Source organism: Vicugna pacos, chromosome 4, assembly GCF_048564905.1.
Source record: "Vicugna pacos chromosome 4, VicPac4, whole genome shotgun sequence".
In the NCBI taxonomy this organism is placed as follows: Eukaryota; Metazoa; Chordata; class Mammalia; order Artiodactyla; family Camelidae; genus Vicugna; species Vicugna pacos.
Genome location: NC_132990.1, coordinates 15,866,037 through 15,885,023, shown reverse-complemented (window position 1 = coordinate 15,885,023; position 18,987 = coordinate 15,866,037). Strand labels below are relative to the sequence as shown.

Genomic DNA, 18,987 nt, shown 5'->3' with positions numbered 1-18,987 from the left:
ATTTAGATGAAACATGTTCTATTCAGCAATCCCCCAACTGCTGAGCGTTCATTTTGTTTCCATTTTTGGCACTACAGATTATGCTACAATAAACATCTTTATATGTCTTAATCTACTCATGTGTTTATTCCTTTGGGATAGATTCCCAGGAGTAGAATTGCTAGGTTGGAGGACATGTGCATTTTTAATTTTAATAGATAATGATAAATCTTTCCTACCAGCAGCAGGAAATGAAAAACATTCTGTGTCACTTTTACAGAAAGTGGCACTTGTACATAATAGTTTTGTAGCAATAAATGTGACATCTTTAAAAAAAAGAACAATAAACTTCTGGTAAGGAAGTTTCAAACAAAAGGTGCATTCCATTGGGATATGTCCTCCTTTTTAATTACTGTAATTGGGAAGTAGAGTTCAGTAGGAGGTGGGGGCAGGGAGCAGGAGACTTGAAGAAGAAAGGATACTGAAATAGAAATTTTTCCAAGTTTACTTTCATCAATAGGTGACTTTCCCCTCTATAAGTGTGCTGTCCTAAAACAGGATGTCTGAGCATCCTGGCAATACACAATCATGTGGCTGTTACACACTTTTTCTTGCAAGTTCATTGGCTTTGTATTCTTTCTGCTAAATGCTTTTTTGGTGTGCAGCATGCTGATATATACCACTTAAACATTTTTCACTAATTTCCTGTGGCAAGAAGATAGTCTATCTTGGGAAAGTACAGATGATGCTATCAAGTCCTTCAGCAAGTACAAAGTTAATTGCTCATTTCTTCAGTGCATCTTTGTAGGGAGCAGAATAAAATACCATTATTTACAAGTTGGAATGAAAAAAATCTCGATAAATTTATCAAACCATTCCTATTAATAGGAAGAGCACTAATAGAGGCCAGTTAGCATTTTAAAAATTTCTACTGTAATAATTTCCATGAGGAAATGAGTTCTGTTCATTGTAGATATATAATAACTAAGAAAGATTTAAGTACTTAATTTGCACATTTACTTTAAAAATATGATAGAAAGATGAAAATTGGCTAAAAAGGAAACCAGACAAAATGGTAAAAACTTAAACTGTAAGACCTCTTTCCTGCAGATCAACAGGAAACGAACCTGATTAATTCATTGCCAAGTGAGCTAATGACAAAAGACAACATGAAGATGAAATTGGAAACAAAGCAGATAGAAACGTTTAAATTATCTCAAGAATAAGTCAGACTCTCCTACAAATATATTTCATTAAAGATGAAGAAACTTTTTCAACATAATTTTGTCAAAGTATTCTTATTAGCTTGCTTTCTCAATACATTGAGAAACAGGTGATAAGAAAACTACCTTAATATCACTTTCATTTTCTTGCTCCTTGCATTACAATTATTGTATTTAAGAGCATTGGGAAATATTTATATAATTTTACTGAGAAATTTGTCAACTTTTTAAGGGACTAAATAGACTTGATTTTATAGTTTTTAAAAAATGTAACATTAACTCAAATTATGTGAGTGACATGTTCATGAAAACGGAGAAAGATTCTTACTCTTTCTGCAAAAAGTCAGGGGCAGGATATATAATATTCTTTTGCAGTAACATTGAGATTGTCTTTCTTCATTAGCTCCAGGTTTGGATAAGCTCTAGGCCTGTTCTTCATCAGGTTTCTACTGAACTGAGAAGGGAGTAAAGGTACAGACCAGGCATATCTCCCAGAGTGGGAGTGACTAAGAAGTACCATATCTCTTCTTTTAAGTCTAAATCTTCAAAGAGGGTAATGATTAGAGGGTAATTTAAACTATCGAGCCAAGGAAATGCACACACCTAATACCTAACTGTCAAAAGGTTGATTCACGACTTGGTTGTATAACTGGAGGAGAAAAAGAACCTTTGGGATTAGAATAAACAAACATATATAGAAACAGTTGTAGAAGATCATCCAAAACTCCAAGTGGTTCTTCCCGTAATTTGGAGAATTTTTTAAGAAAGTTGTTTTGGTCATCCAAAGCTTCTCTAGTAGCAAATCAAATTCAACATAAGTCAAACAATTATCTTCCTAACCTGCTCCTCTGTTTTTGACTCCTTCTCTTTATGACAGAGCGTATTAACTGTGTTCTATTTTTATTTTGTATTATGTTATTCTATCCATATTTTTAGAGAAATCAGAACAGGAACCCCCCACTGAATTAATTCTAATAAGTTTTATGTAATATAACCTCTTCAGACTTCAGTTCCTTTTTTGTAAATGAGAAATCAAGCCATGTATGTAGAAAGAATATAGAACTCAGAAATCAGAGACATCTATTCATACCCCAACTCAGCCACTTACCATGTGTGTTGTCCTGGAAAACTTTAGCAACTTATCTGCATCAAAGTCTTGTTTTTACATTTTTTGACCTAATGATTTATCAGATGATGTTTCTATACTTGTTGTTATAGTGAAGAAAACTAAGTATTAGCTTTAAGAAAGCCATAAAATGAGCAGATATAAAATCAGTATATACAATTGATGTACAATACTATATAAGTTACAGATATACAATATAGTGATTCATCATTTTTAAAGGTTATACTCCATTTATAATTATATTTATTATAAAATATTGGCTATATTCCCTGTGTTGTACAATATATACTTGTATTTATTTTATACGTGGTATTTTGTGCCTCTTAATTCTCTACGCCTATACCTATGCTGCTCCTCACTGCCCCTTCCATCTCCCCCTGGTAACTCCTAGTTTGTTCTCTATATCTATGAGTCTGCTTCTTTTTGTTATATTCATTACTTTGTTGTATTCTTTAGATTCCACATATAAGTGATATCGTATAGTATTTGTCTTTCTCTGACTTACTTCACTTAGTATAATGCCCTCCATGTTGTTGCAAATGGCAAAATATCATTTTTTATGGTTGAGTAGTATTCCATTATATATATATACACACCACATTATATATGTATATATAGAGACACCATATTATATATATATATATATATATATATATATTTCTGATATCAATATTAGTCCTTTTAAAAATTTTGCCATTTCCTTCTTCCTTAGTAGTCTCTGTTTCTGCAAAATTGCTTTTCTCCTGGCCTTTTTGTAGGCCTCTACTTTTACATTAAGGGCTTTCTGCAAATATTTGGTTGTCTTGGCTGTCTGTCTAAAAGTTGAGTACCAAAAACCTGACTGGAAGCTCAGCATGAGTTCAGTTTGTTGAGCCTCTCTGCAGCAAAACTAGTGGAGTGGTTTTGTTGGAGGTGCCCTACTAACTGACAAATCTGTTGGAGAAATCAGTATCTTCACACTAGGGCTGGTCAGATTTCCCAGAGATCTGCTGAACTCTTGTGTGGAGAATAAGCTTTTGCTGACTTTCCGTGAAGACTAAGGGTGAAGAAAGCCCAAGGTTTAAGTTCAGTTCAGAACTTTAGCTGTTCTATAACAGTATGGTCCAGCGAACCTCTTTTTTATACCTCCTCCAGTGAAAACGACCTCCCCCACACCCCTGCCCCCGTGTTCTATATGGTGGAAAAGATATGGTTGCTCCACTGTGTGGCAAGCAAGAAGAAATGCCTTGAGGATCTGTTGTGTGGGGGTTTTTTTCTTTTCTTTTTTTTTTTGGAGCAGCTTTATTGAGGTATTTATGTACTGTACAATTCACCTATTTAAAGTATATAATTTAGTGGTTTTTTATTACATTCACAGAGTTGAGCAACCATCACCACATCAATTTTAGAACATTTTCATCACCTCATAAAGAAGCCCTGAGTCCTTAGCAGTCAGCCGCCCCACTGCACCACCCCTCAACCCCAGACCTAGGTAGCCACTAATCTACTTTATATGTCTATGGATCTGCCTTATCTGAACATTTCATATAAATGGACTCATGCAATATGTGGTATTTTGTGGCTGAACTCTTTCATTTAGCATAATGTTTTCAAGGTCTATTCATGTTGTAGCCTGTATCAGTACTTCTTTTTTTTTTGCCAAAAATATTCCATTGTATAGATATATTATATTTTGTTAATTCATTTTTCAGTTGATGGTTTGGGGTTGTTTCTAATGTGCAGCTAACTCTGACCTAATAGTTTTGAAGCTTCTGAAATGTTGTGGTTTCTGCATTCTCTTCCAATTTCTTTGTCTAGTCGGCTTTATATCCTTAAACAATTCACTTACTTTATTTTAATGATATTGAGAGGAAGAAGTAGTTGATGCGTATGATTAATTTACCACCTCTAAATTGGAAGTTTATTTTCAGTTCCATTTGCCTGTTGAAGTTCTTGGGAGAATAGCGTTTAACAAATGTTTATTGTTTTCTAAAAAGAGACTATCAAGGCATAAGCCACACTTGAGTAAAACATTACATTTGGGAATAAATGAAAACAGATTATACTTGAACTTTTTACAATGGTTCTTTTCTCTTTTGATCACTTCAAAATTATAAGCACATTACTTATATTGTTTCATCTTTTAAATTAATCACTGAGGTACAGTATTTCAAGCTTCATGCAAGTGATGACTATTAACTTCCTTTTTAAAGCTTTAACAATATTAATACTAATATTTGTTTTGTGTATACTTTATCCCAGTTACTGTGCCAAGCATTGTATATTTTCTCATATAATCTTTATAAAAACCTTGGCACATGAGCACTTGCAAACTGCTATCCCAGAAGCTGAGGGTTAAATATCTAGTGTAACATACTGGGAAATGATCCAGGCCTTTATACTTGCTTTTCTGATCCTGAGGCCTGTTCTCTTAACAATATGCTATGCTGTCCGGGGGAGAACCTCACTTGTTCAATGTATAGACAATCTAGGTTGATTAAATCTGCTGTAGCATGAATTATGCATAGGTCTGTAGGTATTATTAATATGCATCAACTTTTAAATTAAACATATATACATGATTAAATACGTTTTTGGTTAAATACGTTTTTTCTGCTTAACAGATTTTCTGTCCTTTAAGCCAGGTTAAAGTACAATTATCAATTAACATTATTAACTTACTGTGATACTGGAATGCCAGTTTCAGAAGTCATTTCAAATATGGGCTTTCCACTGTCAAGAAATTTACAGCACATTAACTACTATATATAAAAATAGATGAAATTATTCTGTATAGCACAGGGAACTATATTCAGTATCTTATAATAAACTTCAATGAAAAAGAATATGAGAATGAATATATGTGTGTATATATTCACACTGGGACTGGGACATTATGTGTGGCTGGGACATTATGCTGTACACCAGAAATTGACACATTATAACTGACTATACTTCAATTTAAAAAAAAAGAAGAAATTTACAGCACAGACTGCAGGTCCCTGGCTTAAAGAGTATTTTGCCAAATGCAGGACAAAAAAATACGTCCTTCCTTAAAAAAAAATTAGTTTCTATTTTGAGTTGTTTTGTTAAATTCCTCATTACAATTTTTGTTTGTTTCTGTATCTGAGAAGGACTGTGATTTCTATCTCGGGGGTAGGTGTGGCTAAAGAGCTGATACACAATCTAACATTCTTTCTAGGTTTATTTTATTTATCTTTCTCTTTCTCCAACTCTTTTCCATTTCACTGAAGTGATTAACAAAAAGAGCCTTCAAGACAAAGGGAAAACTTATTACAAAGTCCCCAAGGGGTAAATGGCTTATGGGGCTATGAGTTTAGAATGTTCGAGGAACATTGAGGAGGCCATTGTGCCTAAGTGCATAGGGCAAGGGGAGGGCGGCTCCAGATAAAGCTGGAGAGGTTGGCAGGATGGCTCCCATAGGGCACTGCAGGCCACGCCAAGTGTCCATAATACAGACTTGATGAGTAGCCACGAGTCACAGAGGGCACAGGCTTTCCATGGGGCCAATGCCAATGCAAGAGAGTACCTCATGACCCCACTATTTTACCCCCAAAGAAACAAGGGAGAGATTTGGGCCTGAGTGTCTAGCAGTTTTATAGGCAGTTTTAGAAGTCAAAGAATTATTGTTTAGTTATTTTACAGTGAGAAGCCTCTATTCCTGACTGGCCTGATGAGGGTAGCTTCAATTTCAGTTATGGATACATACATGTGGACATTACTCAAATCTTACATGCAAAAAATAGCCTCTTCAGAGACCTTTTCCTAGACATTTAATCCATCAAGTCCTAACAGCACTGAATATAACTAACCCCTGCTTATTTGGTTTTCTAAGGTATCAAAGTCATCCAAACCAGAATATCTCCTAACTAGGATTTAAAGGCTCTGTATTTCATGTTTCAACTCTATACACCATTGTAAAAATAGCTGTAGGAGTTACATATGACATGATTCCTGTTCTCAGGGAGCCCATAGTCTAGTATGAGAGAAAGATGGGTAGACAGTTTTCTGCAATGAAGCATGATAGATTTATTTCCATGTAGAGGCCTGATTCAGCTTTTTCTACAGTTGTCACAGGTAGTTGTTGATGTTTTTAAGCTGGTGAAAAGTATAGAGGTTGTATTTGTTGATGATGATGATGATAATAAAACATCATTTTCAGGCATTATGCTAGATGCTTTACACAAATTAAGCTTTTATTTCCAAAGAGAGGCCCCTCACCTCCCCCAGTTTAGCAGATGAGGAAACTAAACATCAGAGAACTATATTAGCCCAAGGTGAAATAGCTAGTGAGTGGGGTCCATGGGATTCCCAGATTAGCAATTCTGAAACCTCATGCTTCTGGCTTTTCTACAAACCAACTCCTTAAAGACTGGTTTCTGTAATGTATATGTGGACTGAATCAGACAACTTTACCACCAACCCTCTAAGAACATTTGCACTGGTTTTGTTTTGAATAGTCAAATTTTTCTCTAAAATGTAGGCCCTTATGTATTCATTTACCGAAACTTCATTGAGTATCTGTGAGTGAAGCACTGTGCTAAATATTGGAGATACAAAGTTGACTAAGACCTGGTCCTTACCTCTAAAGAACTTGTAGCCTAGAAGGGGAACAAGAAATTAATGCAGAGCAGCAGATATTCCATTACAGTCCCTGCAAAAAGTTCTCTTCCTGCCTCTTGGAGTCATGTCTTTCACACTCCTCTACTCACTGTTCTACCTCCTTATGGTCCAGGCTGCTCTGCAGGCCAGCTGGCTGAGCTCATTAATCCCCATGGCAACATTCAGATCCCTCTGATGTGTTTCATACCGGTGTATCCACTGCAAACTAAGCATCTCTCCAGACTTGGTGTTCCCGTACCCAATCCACAATCAGGTACCTATAATAGAATTTTATATTTTTTGTACTTACCCATGAAAAAGCTTCATGTCCTGTGGTCCTTTCACAGTGGGTACTACCCTATCCATATTGTTATACAAAGGAGCAACCTTGGACTTATCCTACTCTCCTCCCTCTGTGTCATCCCCAAACCATCATTAAAATTAATATTTCTATTACTTTAACACTTGTCATTCTCTCCACCTCTGATGTGATTACAGCCTTAGTTCAGACTTATGATCTTTAAATACCACATTGCAATATTCATCTATCATGAGTTTTCCTGGCTCTAATTTCTACAAATGTAACATGTGTATTACTCTCAGAGTGATCATGACAATTTAATCATGACACACCTTGATTTAAAACCTTCTGTTTCCCATTGTTATAGACCTTAGTACGGTATACCAAACCTGGACCCAGTTTGCTTAATGCACCTTGCCTCAAGCTAAGCCCTTTCTCACCTTCATTTCAGCCTCACTCAGTCACTTACATTGCCCCTAACATGGTGTGCTATTTCATACCTTCAGGTTTTGGCTCACAATCCATTTGTCAGAAATGCCTGTCCTGCCTATTTCCTTGTCATTGTCATGGTTCACCTGGTAAACACCTCAGTTTTCAGTGCCTAGCTCAAGATTTCCTTCTTCTTTGGGGCCCTTTTAGGGTAGGGTTATGAATAAATCAAGTAATTGTGAAGAATAGATATTTAAGTCTGCTATGACAAATTTCTAAAATTACCACAATATCAAAGTGGACTTCAGAACAAGAAATATTATCAGAGATAAAGATAGATATTAATTAAAGAAAAGTGAGTCAATTTACAAAGGCACATAACAGTCCTAAAGATGAATGAACCTAACAAATAACCTTCAAAATACATGAAGAAAAATTGATAGAATTGAAAGCCTAAATCCAAATCCATAATTTTAGTTGGAATCTTTGACACTCTGCTTTTCAGAAACTGATATAACCAGTAGAAAAATAAAATCAGTAGGGATAGAGGACCTAAACAACACTATGAACCAAGAGCAGAATACATACATATTCTTTTCAAGTGCACGTGGAACACTCACTATATACTCCATATTCTGGGCCATAAAATAAACCTAAACAAATTTAAAAGAACTGAGCCCCTGCCTGAGGGGCTTACAGTCTACTTGGAAAGATGCCACGTGTGCCAAGGAAATATCAGGAAAAGAAAAAAAAGTCATGAAAATTGGTGCATCATGGCCTAAAGGATGCCAAAGCAAAGACTATTACAGCTTTCACTGCCAGTACCACCCTTTGGTATTTAGCCACCCAATGCCTAATTTTGTGATTTAACTTTTCCTGTTTTGATGCATCATCATGATGCTGGGATTGTGTGATTATGAGTTTCAAAAGCAGACCTCATCTTCTTTATCTGTGTTTCTTCCTACAACAATGAGCACAGTGCTTGCCATTTAGATGCTAAAAAAAAAAAAAGAGTTGAGAGTAAATGGGGTTCAGAGAGGGTCAGGTATTTTCCATAGCCATCCGCTCTGCTCCAGAGTGGGTGTTGCCACTTTAACAGTGGTGCCCTGGCTGAAGACCAAGACTTGATTGTCAACGACCCTTTTCAGCTAGCCACTGTTAGGTACAGCGGCTTCGCAAAAAAAGTTCATGGAAGTCCTTGAGAAGCCAGATGGATGGCTGTGGAGCTTCAGTACCCACAGCCCTGCAAAAGACAGGATGCCAGGGCTACACTGCAGGAAGTTGACACTCCACTCACCTCCTGGGGGCTGAGGTTCACCTGGATTCTGTTTCTTATTTGCCAGTCAGTGTTTTAAGGTACATTCTACTGCCCTGGGTCAACTGTCTCAAGGATTTCCCTTGAATCATCTTCATTTGTACATATATATTCATTATTTTATTAAATGTTGAAATTATACCAAATTATAAAGAAAATTAAAATGATCAGTTTTCCACTAACCCAGAAATAGTAACTTAACATTTTGTTGTGTATATATGGGGGGAAGGATATGTGTGTATGTGTATAAATTTCATGCTGTTCAAAGTGTTTTTCTTCCAATTAGCAATATACCATAAACATCCTTACATCTTTCCACATCAGTATACTTCACCACATTTTGACATTTGTCTAATATTTCACTGTGCACCATGATTTATATTAAAAATCCATTTTTGTTGGCTCTTTAGATTGTTTCCAGGTTTTGATTGTTATCAACAATACTTCTATAATGTCCTCATACATAAATTTGGAGGTACATCTTTGATTTGGGCTTGGGTTATATCATAAAAGTGGATTTTCTGGGCCAAAGATATGTATCTAAGGTTTTTGCTACCTATTTGTTATAGTGACCTCTGGACATACGACACCAGCTTATAGGAACGTTGTATAAGTTATTTTCCACTCCTCTTCACATTTTTACTTTATCCATTGATATTTTTGTTAATCCATCTCAAAGACTTTAATGTCTTTTATAGATTTTTTTCATATGTTAAGTGCACAAAGCAGGGAAGAGAAAATGAATCATCAGCCAAGTGCCTTGTTTCTTTGCTTATTTTGTTTGCTTGCATATTGGTTTGGTTTTCTTTTTGTCCTGCTCTAAGTGTGTCCGGAAAAAACAAATTAAACTGAGTAAATTGACTAATGAGGAAACCCCTTTCACTTCCTTGGAGCATGGCAGTGGGGGACCACAGACCCCAGTATTAGTTATTACTATTTTGGAAGCACAGTGATAAATGTCTGCATTTCATCAGTGTCATCAAACTTTTTCATTATCTGTCAAAGTTTCACTTCAAATACACTTCTCAGGTCTGGTTATACCCTGTTGATGTTTATGATGTTTGCTACATTTCTCTTTATCTACTTTTCTGCTAATTGTGGTCTAAAGGTAAACTATGAGAAAACAAAAGAGCCATACGTTAAAGTTGCAAAAATTGGAGGCCAAGAGACCAGGATTCTAACACTCCCTATGCTACCCACAGCTGAGCAATTCCTAAGCCTGTGTGAGACCTTGTTTCTTCATTGCAAGTAGCCCTATATACCAATGCAGGGGTGATGGTGGTGGTGTTAGATGAGGAAGAAACCCATAGAAAGCCTTTATTAAATACATACTTATGCCAGATACTATGTATATATTATCTTGTGAAATAGGCATTATTTTCTTACATTTTAAGGTTGAGGAATCTGAGGTTCAGAGATGTGAATTAAATTGCCTAGGTCATACAGAGAGTGAATTACAGCTATAACAAGTAATCTAGGTTTGCGTGACTCCAAAGCCCTTTCAAGGTATAAGGATATAGGTAATGATGGGCATCTTTTCATTTATTAGTTCATCAAGTATTTATTTAAGACCTACTATGTGCCAGACACTGTGCTCAGGTCTGGGAATTCAGTGGTGAATAAAATAGATGTGTTTCCTGCCTCATGAAAATCTTAGTCAACTGGGGGGAAGAGACATTTAAAAAGACAAAGGCACAAATATATGATCACCAATTTTGATTACTACTGCGAAGCAAAAGGATAGGGTGTTGGGAAGGAAAAACAGAGGAGACCTGATCTGGATTGGATCAATCAGGGAAGACATTTCTGAGACTGAGACCCAGAAGATAACTAGGAGTTAATCAGACAAAGATGGGAAGAGCATTTCAATGCTTCCAGGTGGGTGGAGCTGCTGAGAATAGAGAGCTGATCCAGCTGGTCCCCAATAAGGCTGTTCAGTAATGGAGCTGCCCTGATGATGGCCACAGTCAGCTTTCTAGAAAAGGGTTATGGCCATGTCCAAGTGTGTGGTATTTCCTTAATACATTATGTATTGGGGGAAAGTCCTATCCAGACTTGAAAATGACCTCTCCCTTCCCTTGGAAATCCTGGCATGCCATCCAGTTTTGCAATTTCCCAACCTGTTGCCAATCAGCTCTGCTGATCTATTGGCTCCACACTTCGTGGTGAAGCTCATATTGTTGTTTCTTGATTGATTCTCCATATTCTAAGATCCACAGGGCAGAAGGCTGGAGCAGAGCATGCCTGGGCACTTTTGTTCACAAGTTACCTTCATTTTATACCTGTAACTTTCATGCTAAGGGTTCTGATATCCCAGAGCAAAGTTGCTTAGCCTTTTGACTAGGTGTACAATTATAGGCTCAGGATATCCAGCAGTATTTGTTAAATGGAGTCAGTACTCTGGATAATGGTGGAAAGGACTAAGTGGAATAATCTTTCTGGATCCTGGAAGGTGAAGTTAAACTACATAACTCCTTTAAATAATGAAAAAATATATTAAACTGAGCAACGTTTCTCAATTACAAAGAGAAGAATGAAACTGAATGACCTATTCCAGATAACGGGGGATGAAGAGCATGAATCATGACTCTGGGTACGGGAGGATCATTGTGGATGACAGGGAAGGAGGAAGCTGGACTGCTTTTCTGGATAACAGAGGCAGACAGCCCAGGAAAGGAAGCAAGGTAGTAACACCTTCAGCCCACAAGAACCAGCAAACAGGAGGCAGCATGAGCAATGACTTCCTTGTGTGCCCATCAAGCTGTACCTGGGGAGGAAGGTGCCCTGGATATTGTTTCCAAGGCTCTTTATTGTTGGTCCTTATGGCCTGGGGCCAGTGGACCTCACAGAATCTCAGACATCACTAAGAGCACTTCTGTGCCCCTCTCAGGCTTTCACAGTGACAGAGATACAAAGCTAGCATCTTCTTTGGACCACCTTGAAGAAAGGACCTAGGAATCAACTTGGGGATGCTGAGGGACAATTTAGTCATTTAGGCTATGAGGTGTTACATTTAGAGGGGAAATTAGTCACATCCAGTCTGAATCCTTCACTTTACTGTTGACGAAACCGAGGCCTAGACATAGGAAGTGAGTGGCCCAAGTCCTCACCGGCAGATCATGGCAGAACTATGAACACAGAATTCTCGACTCCTAGACTGGTTCTTTACGATGCCAAAATTGAAGCCATCTCCTAGGAATAATGAATGGGTTTCCGGCAGAAGCTCTGGGGACTGACATCAGAGAAAGAATGGAAAGACCAAAGGAAATGAATATGTTAACAATTAACGAAAGCCTTCTGTGAGTTAGATACAGTGTCAGATGTTTTTACGTGTTTTTCAACCTCCTTTAATCCTCTCAAAAATCTCCTTGATGGAGATATTATTGCCATTTTACAACTGCGGAAACTGAGGCTTAAAGTGTAAGTAATTTGTCTAATGCCGCTCGTAAATTTGTATCTAGGTCTGATTGAAAATACACCCTGAGCTTTTCTACGCCGGTGGACTGGAAGCCTCAGTTGGTTCTCAAGATCATCACCAAAGTGATAAAACCTGGGACAGCAATTAGCCAAGACTAGCAGCATCTGCCTTTCCCTGTGGTGAGCTGGAAAAGGAGCAAACAACTCCTTCCTCGGGCATGAAGGCGGCATGATGACTTGAAAGTTGGCTCTCTATTCTAAAGTCATAATTCGTATTTTGGTGAAATTATCATCTGGATAAGTTTCGGGTCTCTGATCTCACTACAGGTATGGTTTCCCCAGAGGCTGTTTTCCTTTTGGCCTAGGTACCCTCTCTACTCTTAGGAATCATTTTTATCTCACTCTAATCACTTACAGTACTTGGTTTTTACATAGGCTAGTTTTAAAATTTTGGATATAATTTGCTTTTAAAAATATGTTGGCCAGTAACCAGGAAATCCCTTTTAGTATGACTAAAACCCTTCTGTGCCAAGTTCTTTAAGAAATCAGACCGTCTTCAGCTGAATTGTTAATAAAAAATTAACTCTATAGCCAGTAGCATGGATCTCTTTGGGCTCTTGGCCAACAAATAAGCCATCTGTGTGAATAAAAACAGGCTAACAGTTTTGGACTCTGGTCTCTGTGGCCACATTGAGCACTGACCTCACTGGTAATTACCCAAATGAATTGTTCTGGGGGTTGTGTTCTCTCATCACGAAAACTCCTTTTCCCAATTCAAACCATGTGGGTTAAAACAAGAAAACAGAAGCCAAAACTCCTCCCCATACCCAAAAGCCCCTTCTGTCAGGATTCTCATTTAAACCTGGGAGAGCTGTGAGAGGGCTGAGAACGGCTGGCCATCAGCGCATACCATACAGAGGCGGAGGGCTTGTTTTTCTCAGTTTCCCGCCTAGGAGAGGATACCCCTATTGTTTCTGAAAGTGCTGACCAGGACCCACACTTCCAACAAAAATTCCTCTACCCCTGCCACAGCAGCAAAAGCAGCAGCAGCAGAAGTAACGGTAATAGATAAGTGTTTTGATGAATTGCAAGATGGACAGGGCTCACAGTGCCCCCAGCCCTGCTGATACCAAATGCCTTTAAGATACAGCCTTTCCCATCCTAATCTACAAAGGAAACAGGAAAAAGGAACTTAAAACTCCCAGTGCTCAGACAGAAATTAGACTGTTACAGCCGGCTTCTGTGCTGTTCCTTCTTGCCTCTGACTTGTAAACAAGACCTAGTAGAACATGCGAATGGAAAGTCACAAACCTCTGGGTGTTTGAAAGGCTCCTTGGGACCTCATGCACATCTGTGGAAACTGGATGGAGAGATTTGGGGAAGCATGGACTCTTTAGCTGGCTTAGTTCTCTATGGAGTCAGCCTGCTCCTTTCAGGTAAGGTTTGGCTTTATTATTTTATTTTATTACTTTTTTTCTTTAACAGTTAGTGATTCTGGGGTCTCTCACCAACACTTAGTGCTGGTTAACAAGGGGCAGCTGCGGCACAGGCACTGTGTCTCTGACTCTCCATTTAATGTCTATAACGATTGTCGTGGAAAGTCCTTATGGTGTGAGCTGATTTTTCTAGTTTCTCTTCTGGATTATTGTCCCATGTGTTACCACAGACTCGGTGAGGACTGATTAGGTCACGTTAGTTGAAGAGACACGCTAACTGTGGTGCATTATTTTACTGTTCCTCATTCTGGATAGTTTTCTTATTTGGTAAAAAAGCAAAACCTGGCTTTACCTAATTCAAAGAAAATCTTCAGTGATTGAAAAAAAAGTCAAATTTATGCTGAGAATTTTGGGGACCCAGTTGAGGCATTGTACAATCGTCACTTTAAGTGAGAACAAAAATTCTTCTCTATAAAAATTTTATATTTGCATCCTATTTTAATCAAAGTAGTCAAATGCTCCGATTTTTGTTTTTTTTAGAGTTGGGGTCAGGGAGATTAGAGCTATATAGTTTTTGTTTTATTTTTAAAAGTGTTTAGTGTACAGTAATTCGTAAAGTCTTTATTGGCCCAATAAAATGAAAGTTGAGGCAGTTACTCAGATCCCTGGGCACAGAAGAATATCAAAATCGGTTGTGGGTTTAAGCAATGGTTGGCCCGAACGTGTTTAGATTTAGTGTGTCTGGCTCAGACTCTGGATGGCGGCGTGCCTCATAGTTCATTCACCCTATGGGATGCCTGTGAAAGTGGTGTCAAAATACGAAATATAAATCACAACTGTAATGGCCATCGATCTATCCCCTTCAGTATGAAAGCACTCTAATTATTGTAGTGAAAATAGAATTGATAAAGGAAATGAATTTGGGGAAATTTACTGAACTTAGTAGTGTGGGAATTTGATCCAAGTATACATAAGTATCTGGTATATTTTATATTTTTATGTGTTTGAAATATTATTAAATATTTTTAAAATTAATCCAGTAAAGTAACAGAATTGCATGTAAAATTTGTTTATAGCTCTTCAGTTTGTTTTCTACAATCAATTACATTGAGGATTTAATAACATTTTCAAGACTAAAAATGTGTACTACAAATTGCTGAAAGTGAAAGATTATCTGAGATTCAGTACTTATGTAGAAATTTTGTGTTAACGTAGAAATAATGTTGGTCCTCTGATAATATACATCTTTAAATCAAATAATGATCATAATTCAATTTTTGGGGTTTTTTTTTTCTGTGTTACATATTTACCAGTGGCATGAAATCGGGAACTGGTTCTACACCAGGGATTATAGTAATGCAAAGCCCAGGGGTCTACAGTTGCTCTGAAATACTTTTCAGGTTAAATAATACACACACACGCACACACGCCCACATGCACACATACTGTTTTAACTCATCTTTTTCTGCAAAGTGACTTATGTTATGGCACTTTGCCATATAGGCTTAAAAACACTGTCATAAAATCAAACCAAAAAATTATGTGGCACAATAGTTACTCTGTGTCTACACCTTAGTCACCTGAAAGTACAGCACTAAGTTCAGCAGGGAGAGGGCTGAGGAGAGGAGTTTCTTGCTCTTGTTGAAAAGGAAGGGTAACACCAGCAAGGCTGGTTTCTGGAGTGGGTCTGTTGTGCTAAATCCTAACTTATATTTCCCATCTCAGCCTCCATGAACATAAATACCAAGGGCTTGATAGTTGCAACAACAAGGATCTAGCACGATTATGTCTACAGGCATAGGATCCCATTCTTCAAATCTGACTGCCCTGGTAGACTACAGTAATGGAGCAAGGGGCTCATGGTTTATGGATTTATCTCCCTAGTCCAGTGGTTTTACTGACTCCTTTTTTTCTGAACAAATAGAACTGAAAAAAGTCACATTGCTTCAGTGAGGGTGGCTCTGGGTGGCAGATGCTGACCCATAAGAGGGTTGGAGGAGGTATGTAGTTTTTAGGAGGTTTCCCTTAAAATCCTTCTAGATTCTGGTTCATTCCCCTCCCAATTGAGAATCATGGCCAATATCGGCTTATAAGCAAGTTCTAAAAATGATACTAGATTTTCCCTACTCTCCCATTCCTCAGCAAACCAAACTGCTCTCTCTAAAGATTTGTACCTACAGAAAAACAAAATAAAACAAATCGCTCTTTGTGCTTTATCATACTATGGTTCTTTGTGATCAACACTGATCCAGTGCAAAGTCTCTAGTAGCATGCCTTCATGCCTCTTTCCTGTCTTATTTGACATTTTAAGTAACAACCTGGATTCAGAGATACTGGTTATCTTGTTTTAAGTAGCAGAGAAAATTGAGTTGTAAAGAAAGTGGTCCAGATGGAACCTCCTGAATTAGTGCTGGTCTTGGAAGGCTAGCATCAAGTCTGAGTAATCAAGGGTAGAAGTCTAGAAGCTGGGTTCAGAGACACACCTGGGAATTATTCCCAGAGGGAGGAGTTTTGCTTCCTTCACAGATGCTCCCTCTTAAGCATTGTCTTTATTGGGAGGTCTCAGCTTTTCCCTTTCAGCTCTACCCTGGAAGAGCTTCCTGCAAGAGTCTAGTTCTTCTAAGACATCCCTCCAAGAGGGAAGGAATCTTTCAAGTTGGTCTCAGAAGACTATGTTGTATCCTCTGGGGGTTTCAGATGGGTAGGCTTCAAAGTTTTCTGACATCAGTTTATCTCCTATGGCTTTATTCCTAGAAAGATATGTGTGTGATTGTGTCACCAGCTTATTCCTTGTAGATGGCTTATTGGTTAGAGCACAGAATCAGGATTCAGATAGGTTTATCTATGCTAGAAGAGTGGACCAAACCCAAGAGATACCACTTCAAAATAGATAAATGTCAAGTTCTGTGTTTGGGTTTAATAAATAAATTATGTATGTTCCATGTGAGATAGACCTGGCTTACTGAAAGTTCTAGTGAATGACATCCCAGTTTTGGTAATACACAAAATTCATAGGAGCCAACACATGCTTTCCTTGCTAAAAAGGTAATACATAAGTTGTAATAGTTTGCATTAGTAAAAATAGAAGGTCCAAATTAGAGATGGTAATCAATCTACTATTACTCAGAGTATACCCATTAAACACTGAAAATACTAAGAAATTTGACAGCAAACATAGTAGACAAACAGGAATGTAAGTGCTTTAGAAACCTTGTCATACGGTAACTTGGAGTCAGGAGAGAAGAGATACAGGAGCAGCATTTTTATGAGTTTCCATATAGAAGAAACCATAGATTGACATTGTATTTTGCGAAGTCTAGGATCCAGGCATGGCGGGAGTTGCGCAAAAGAGTTTGGCTTTACTGATGGACGCCTTCTAAACCCTGGATCACCATGCCCATAAGAAGTGAGCTCCCACACTGGGGAGGGTTGAGGTGTAGGCTGCATGATCAGCAATCTTTAGGAATGTGAAAAGAGGATCCTTTTCATTATCTATGACTCCTTACTGATCACTTAGGTAGATAGGGTTCTGAAAAAGCATCAAGATCTTTGCCCAGTGAAATCAAACTGGGTGTGTTTCCTGAATGTGGACCTAGATATGGTTGCTTTACACAGAATTGTAATTCGGCCAACATGCTTTATGAGAAGAAGAAGCACATGTCCTTGTGCTGTGATGATTCTCTTTTGAAGCCACTGCTCTGTGAGGCTGATGTGAAGCTCATCAAGGCTGCAGGAGAAGGAGTTAAGACTATGGATTGTGAAGTCACCTAAGGTTAACCTCCAATTGGATGACCCTGGGCAAGTTATTTGATTCCTCTAGAGCATAGTTTTCTCACTTTTTAAATTTGAAAATACCTTTTTCCCAGAGTTGGTATAAACATCAAGTATGATAATGCAAGTAAAGTACTTTGCCAGTAAGAACTCTCTTAGTAAATGAAGCTGGTGGAATCAAAAGAGAAGTGTTGCTATGAGGACCCCTGTGCTAGTTCAAGACCAATCTAATCTTTTCCAGGTGTAGGGGAGTCACTACTCATAGAGGGAATCTCTTTCTAAAAGACCTCAACACAATCCAGTTTCCCAGATTTTGTGCTGTTCACTCCCAACTTGACCAGCCGGAACACTTGGCCTGCTGTCCGGTGCTGTCCCTCACCCACCCCTGCTCATGGCTCTTCTACTTCATCCAGCCCATCGCCACAATCTGTGCCTGCTTTCCACTTGGCTCTTGTTCAAGCTGTCCCATCCATTTAGAAATGACATTCTCCATGGTCACTCTGGAAACAGAATTCAACTCAGTTTACCTCAGCCCCCTCTTCCTTATGATGTTCTTTCCCTTAATTTTGAATTCCCTTCCCACACAGGCTGTGTCTTTGAGCTTTGGGCACATAGATTTAGCCCAGTTAACCTCTAAAAATCTTTGACGACAGATATTATTTCCTTTTTATTCTCCATAGTGTGTGTATTTAATGTTCAATAATCTTTATTAAATGTTGTTTAATATGCCATAGTAAGAAACTTTTGGTATGTCACAGCAGACCTGAAAGAAAGAGGGAGAAGGATTGTTGTAGAAAGGGTTTTTAAGCATTGAAATAATAATACAGTAAACAACAACAACAGAAATAATCAATTTCATATACATTGCAAGTGGTATTTATTCATATCTTAAGTTGGCTTATGTTAAATATTTGCTGTGAATAAGATCAAAAGGAAAAATCCCTTTCTTGCCTTAGGTGTAAAACAAAAAGATACACTTATGAAAGTGGGTTTAACCAAATCTTTATAATTACCTAATATAAGGTATTGTACAGTTATTGAACATTACTTTAAAGATATGCATAGTTTTTATTCAGTAGACATTTATTGAGTTATTGCTTGCCTATAATTCCTTCATTCATTTGTTTACTCAACTATCATTTCAGTCAGTGAAGACATATTAAAGACTTACTTTGCAAGTGGGATAGTACTTGTACATACCTCACAATGTCAATGTGAAGATTAAATGCACCAGTACCTCTAAAAAAATAAATAAATAAGAAAATAAAGACTTACTTTGCACCAAGTACTGTACTAGATACCAGGAATGCAAAAAAGGATGAATTATTTTTCTCCCCTTGCTAAACTCACATTTTAGTAGGAAAGATGAATATAGGCAGATTAAATTA

The 18,987-nt window shown here is 37.7% G+C and overlaps 1 protein-coding gene across 7 annotated transcripts in view; it reads left to right on the top strand.

Annotated features, from left to right (window-relative positions):
- Nucleotides 1–18,987, top strand: part of TEK (TEK receptor tyrosine kinase) — a 113,843-nt gene that overhangs the window by 8,967 nt on the left and 85,889 nt on the right. For 4 of the 7 annotated variants that reach the window (XM_072959284.1, XM_072959282.1, XM_072959281.1 and 1 more), the window contains one exon: nucleotides 7,064–7,204. The exons of 1 other annotated variant lie outside the window; for it this stretch is intronic. In XM_072959284.1, the coding sequence (XP_072815385.1) occupies nucleotides 7,064–7,204 (141 nt within the window). Of the gene's footprint in view, nucleotides 1–7,063; nucleotides 7,205–12,436; nucleotides 12,720–12,754; nucleotides 13,829–18,987 lie in introns of those variants that run through there. 2 more of the 7 variants (XM_072959286.1, XM_006214480.4) reach the window with 2 other exon arrangements.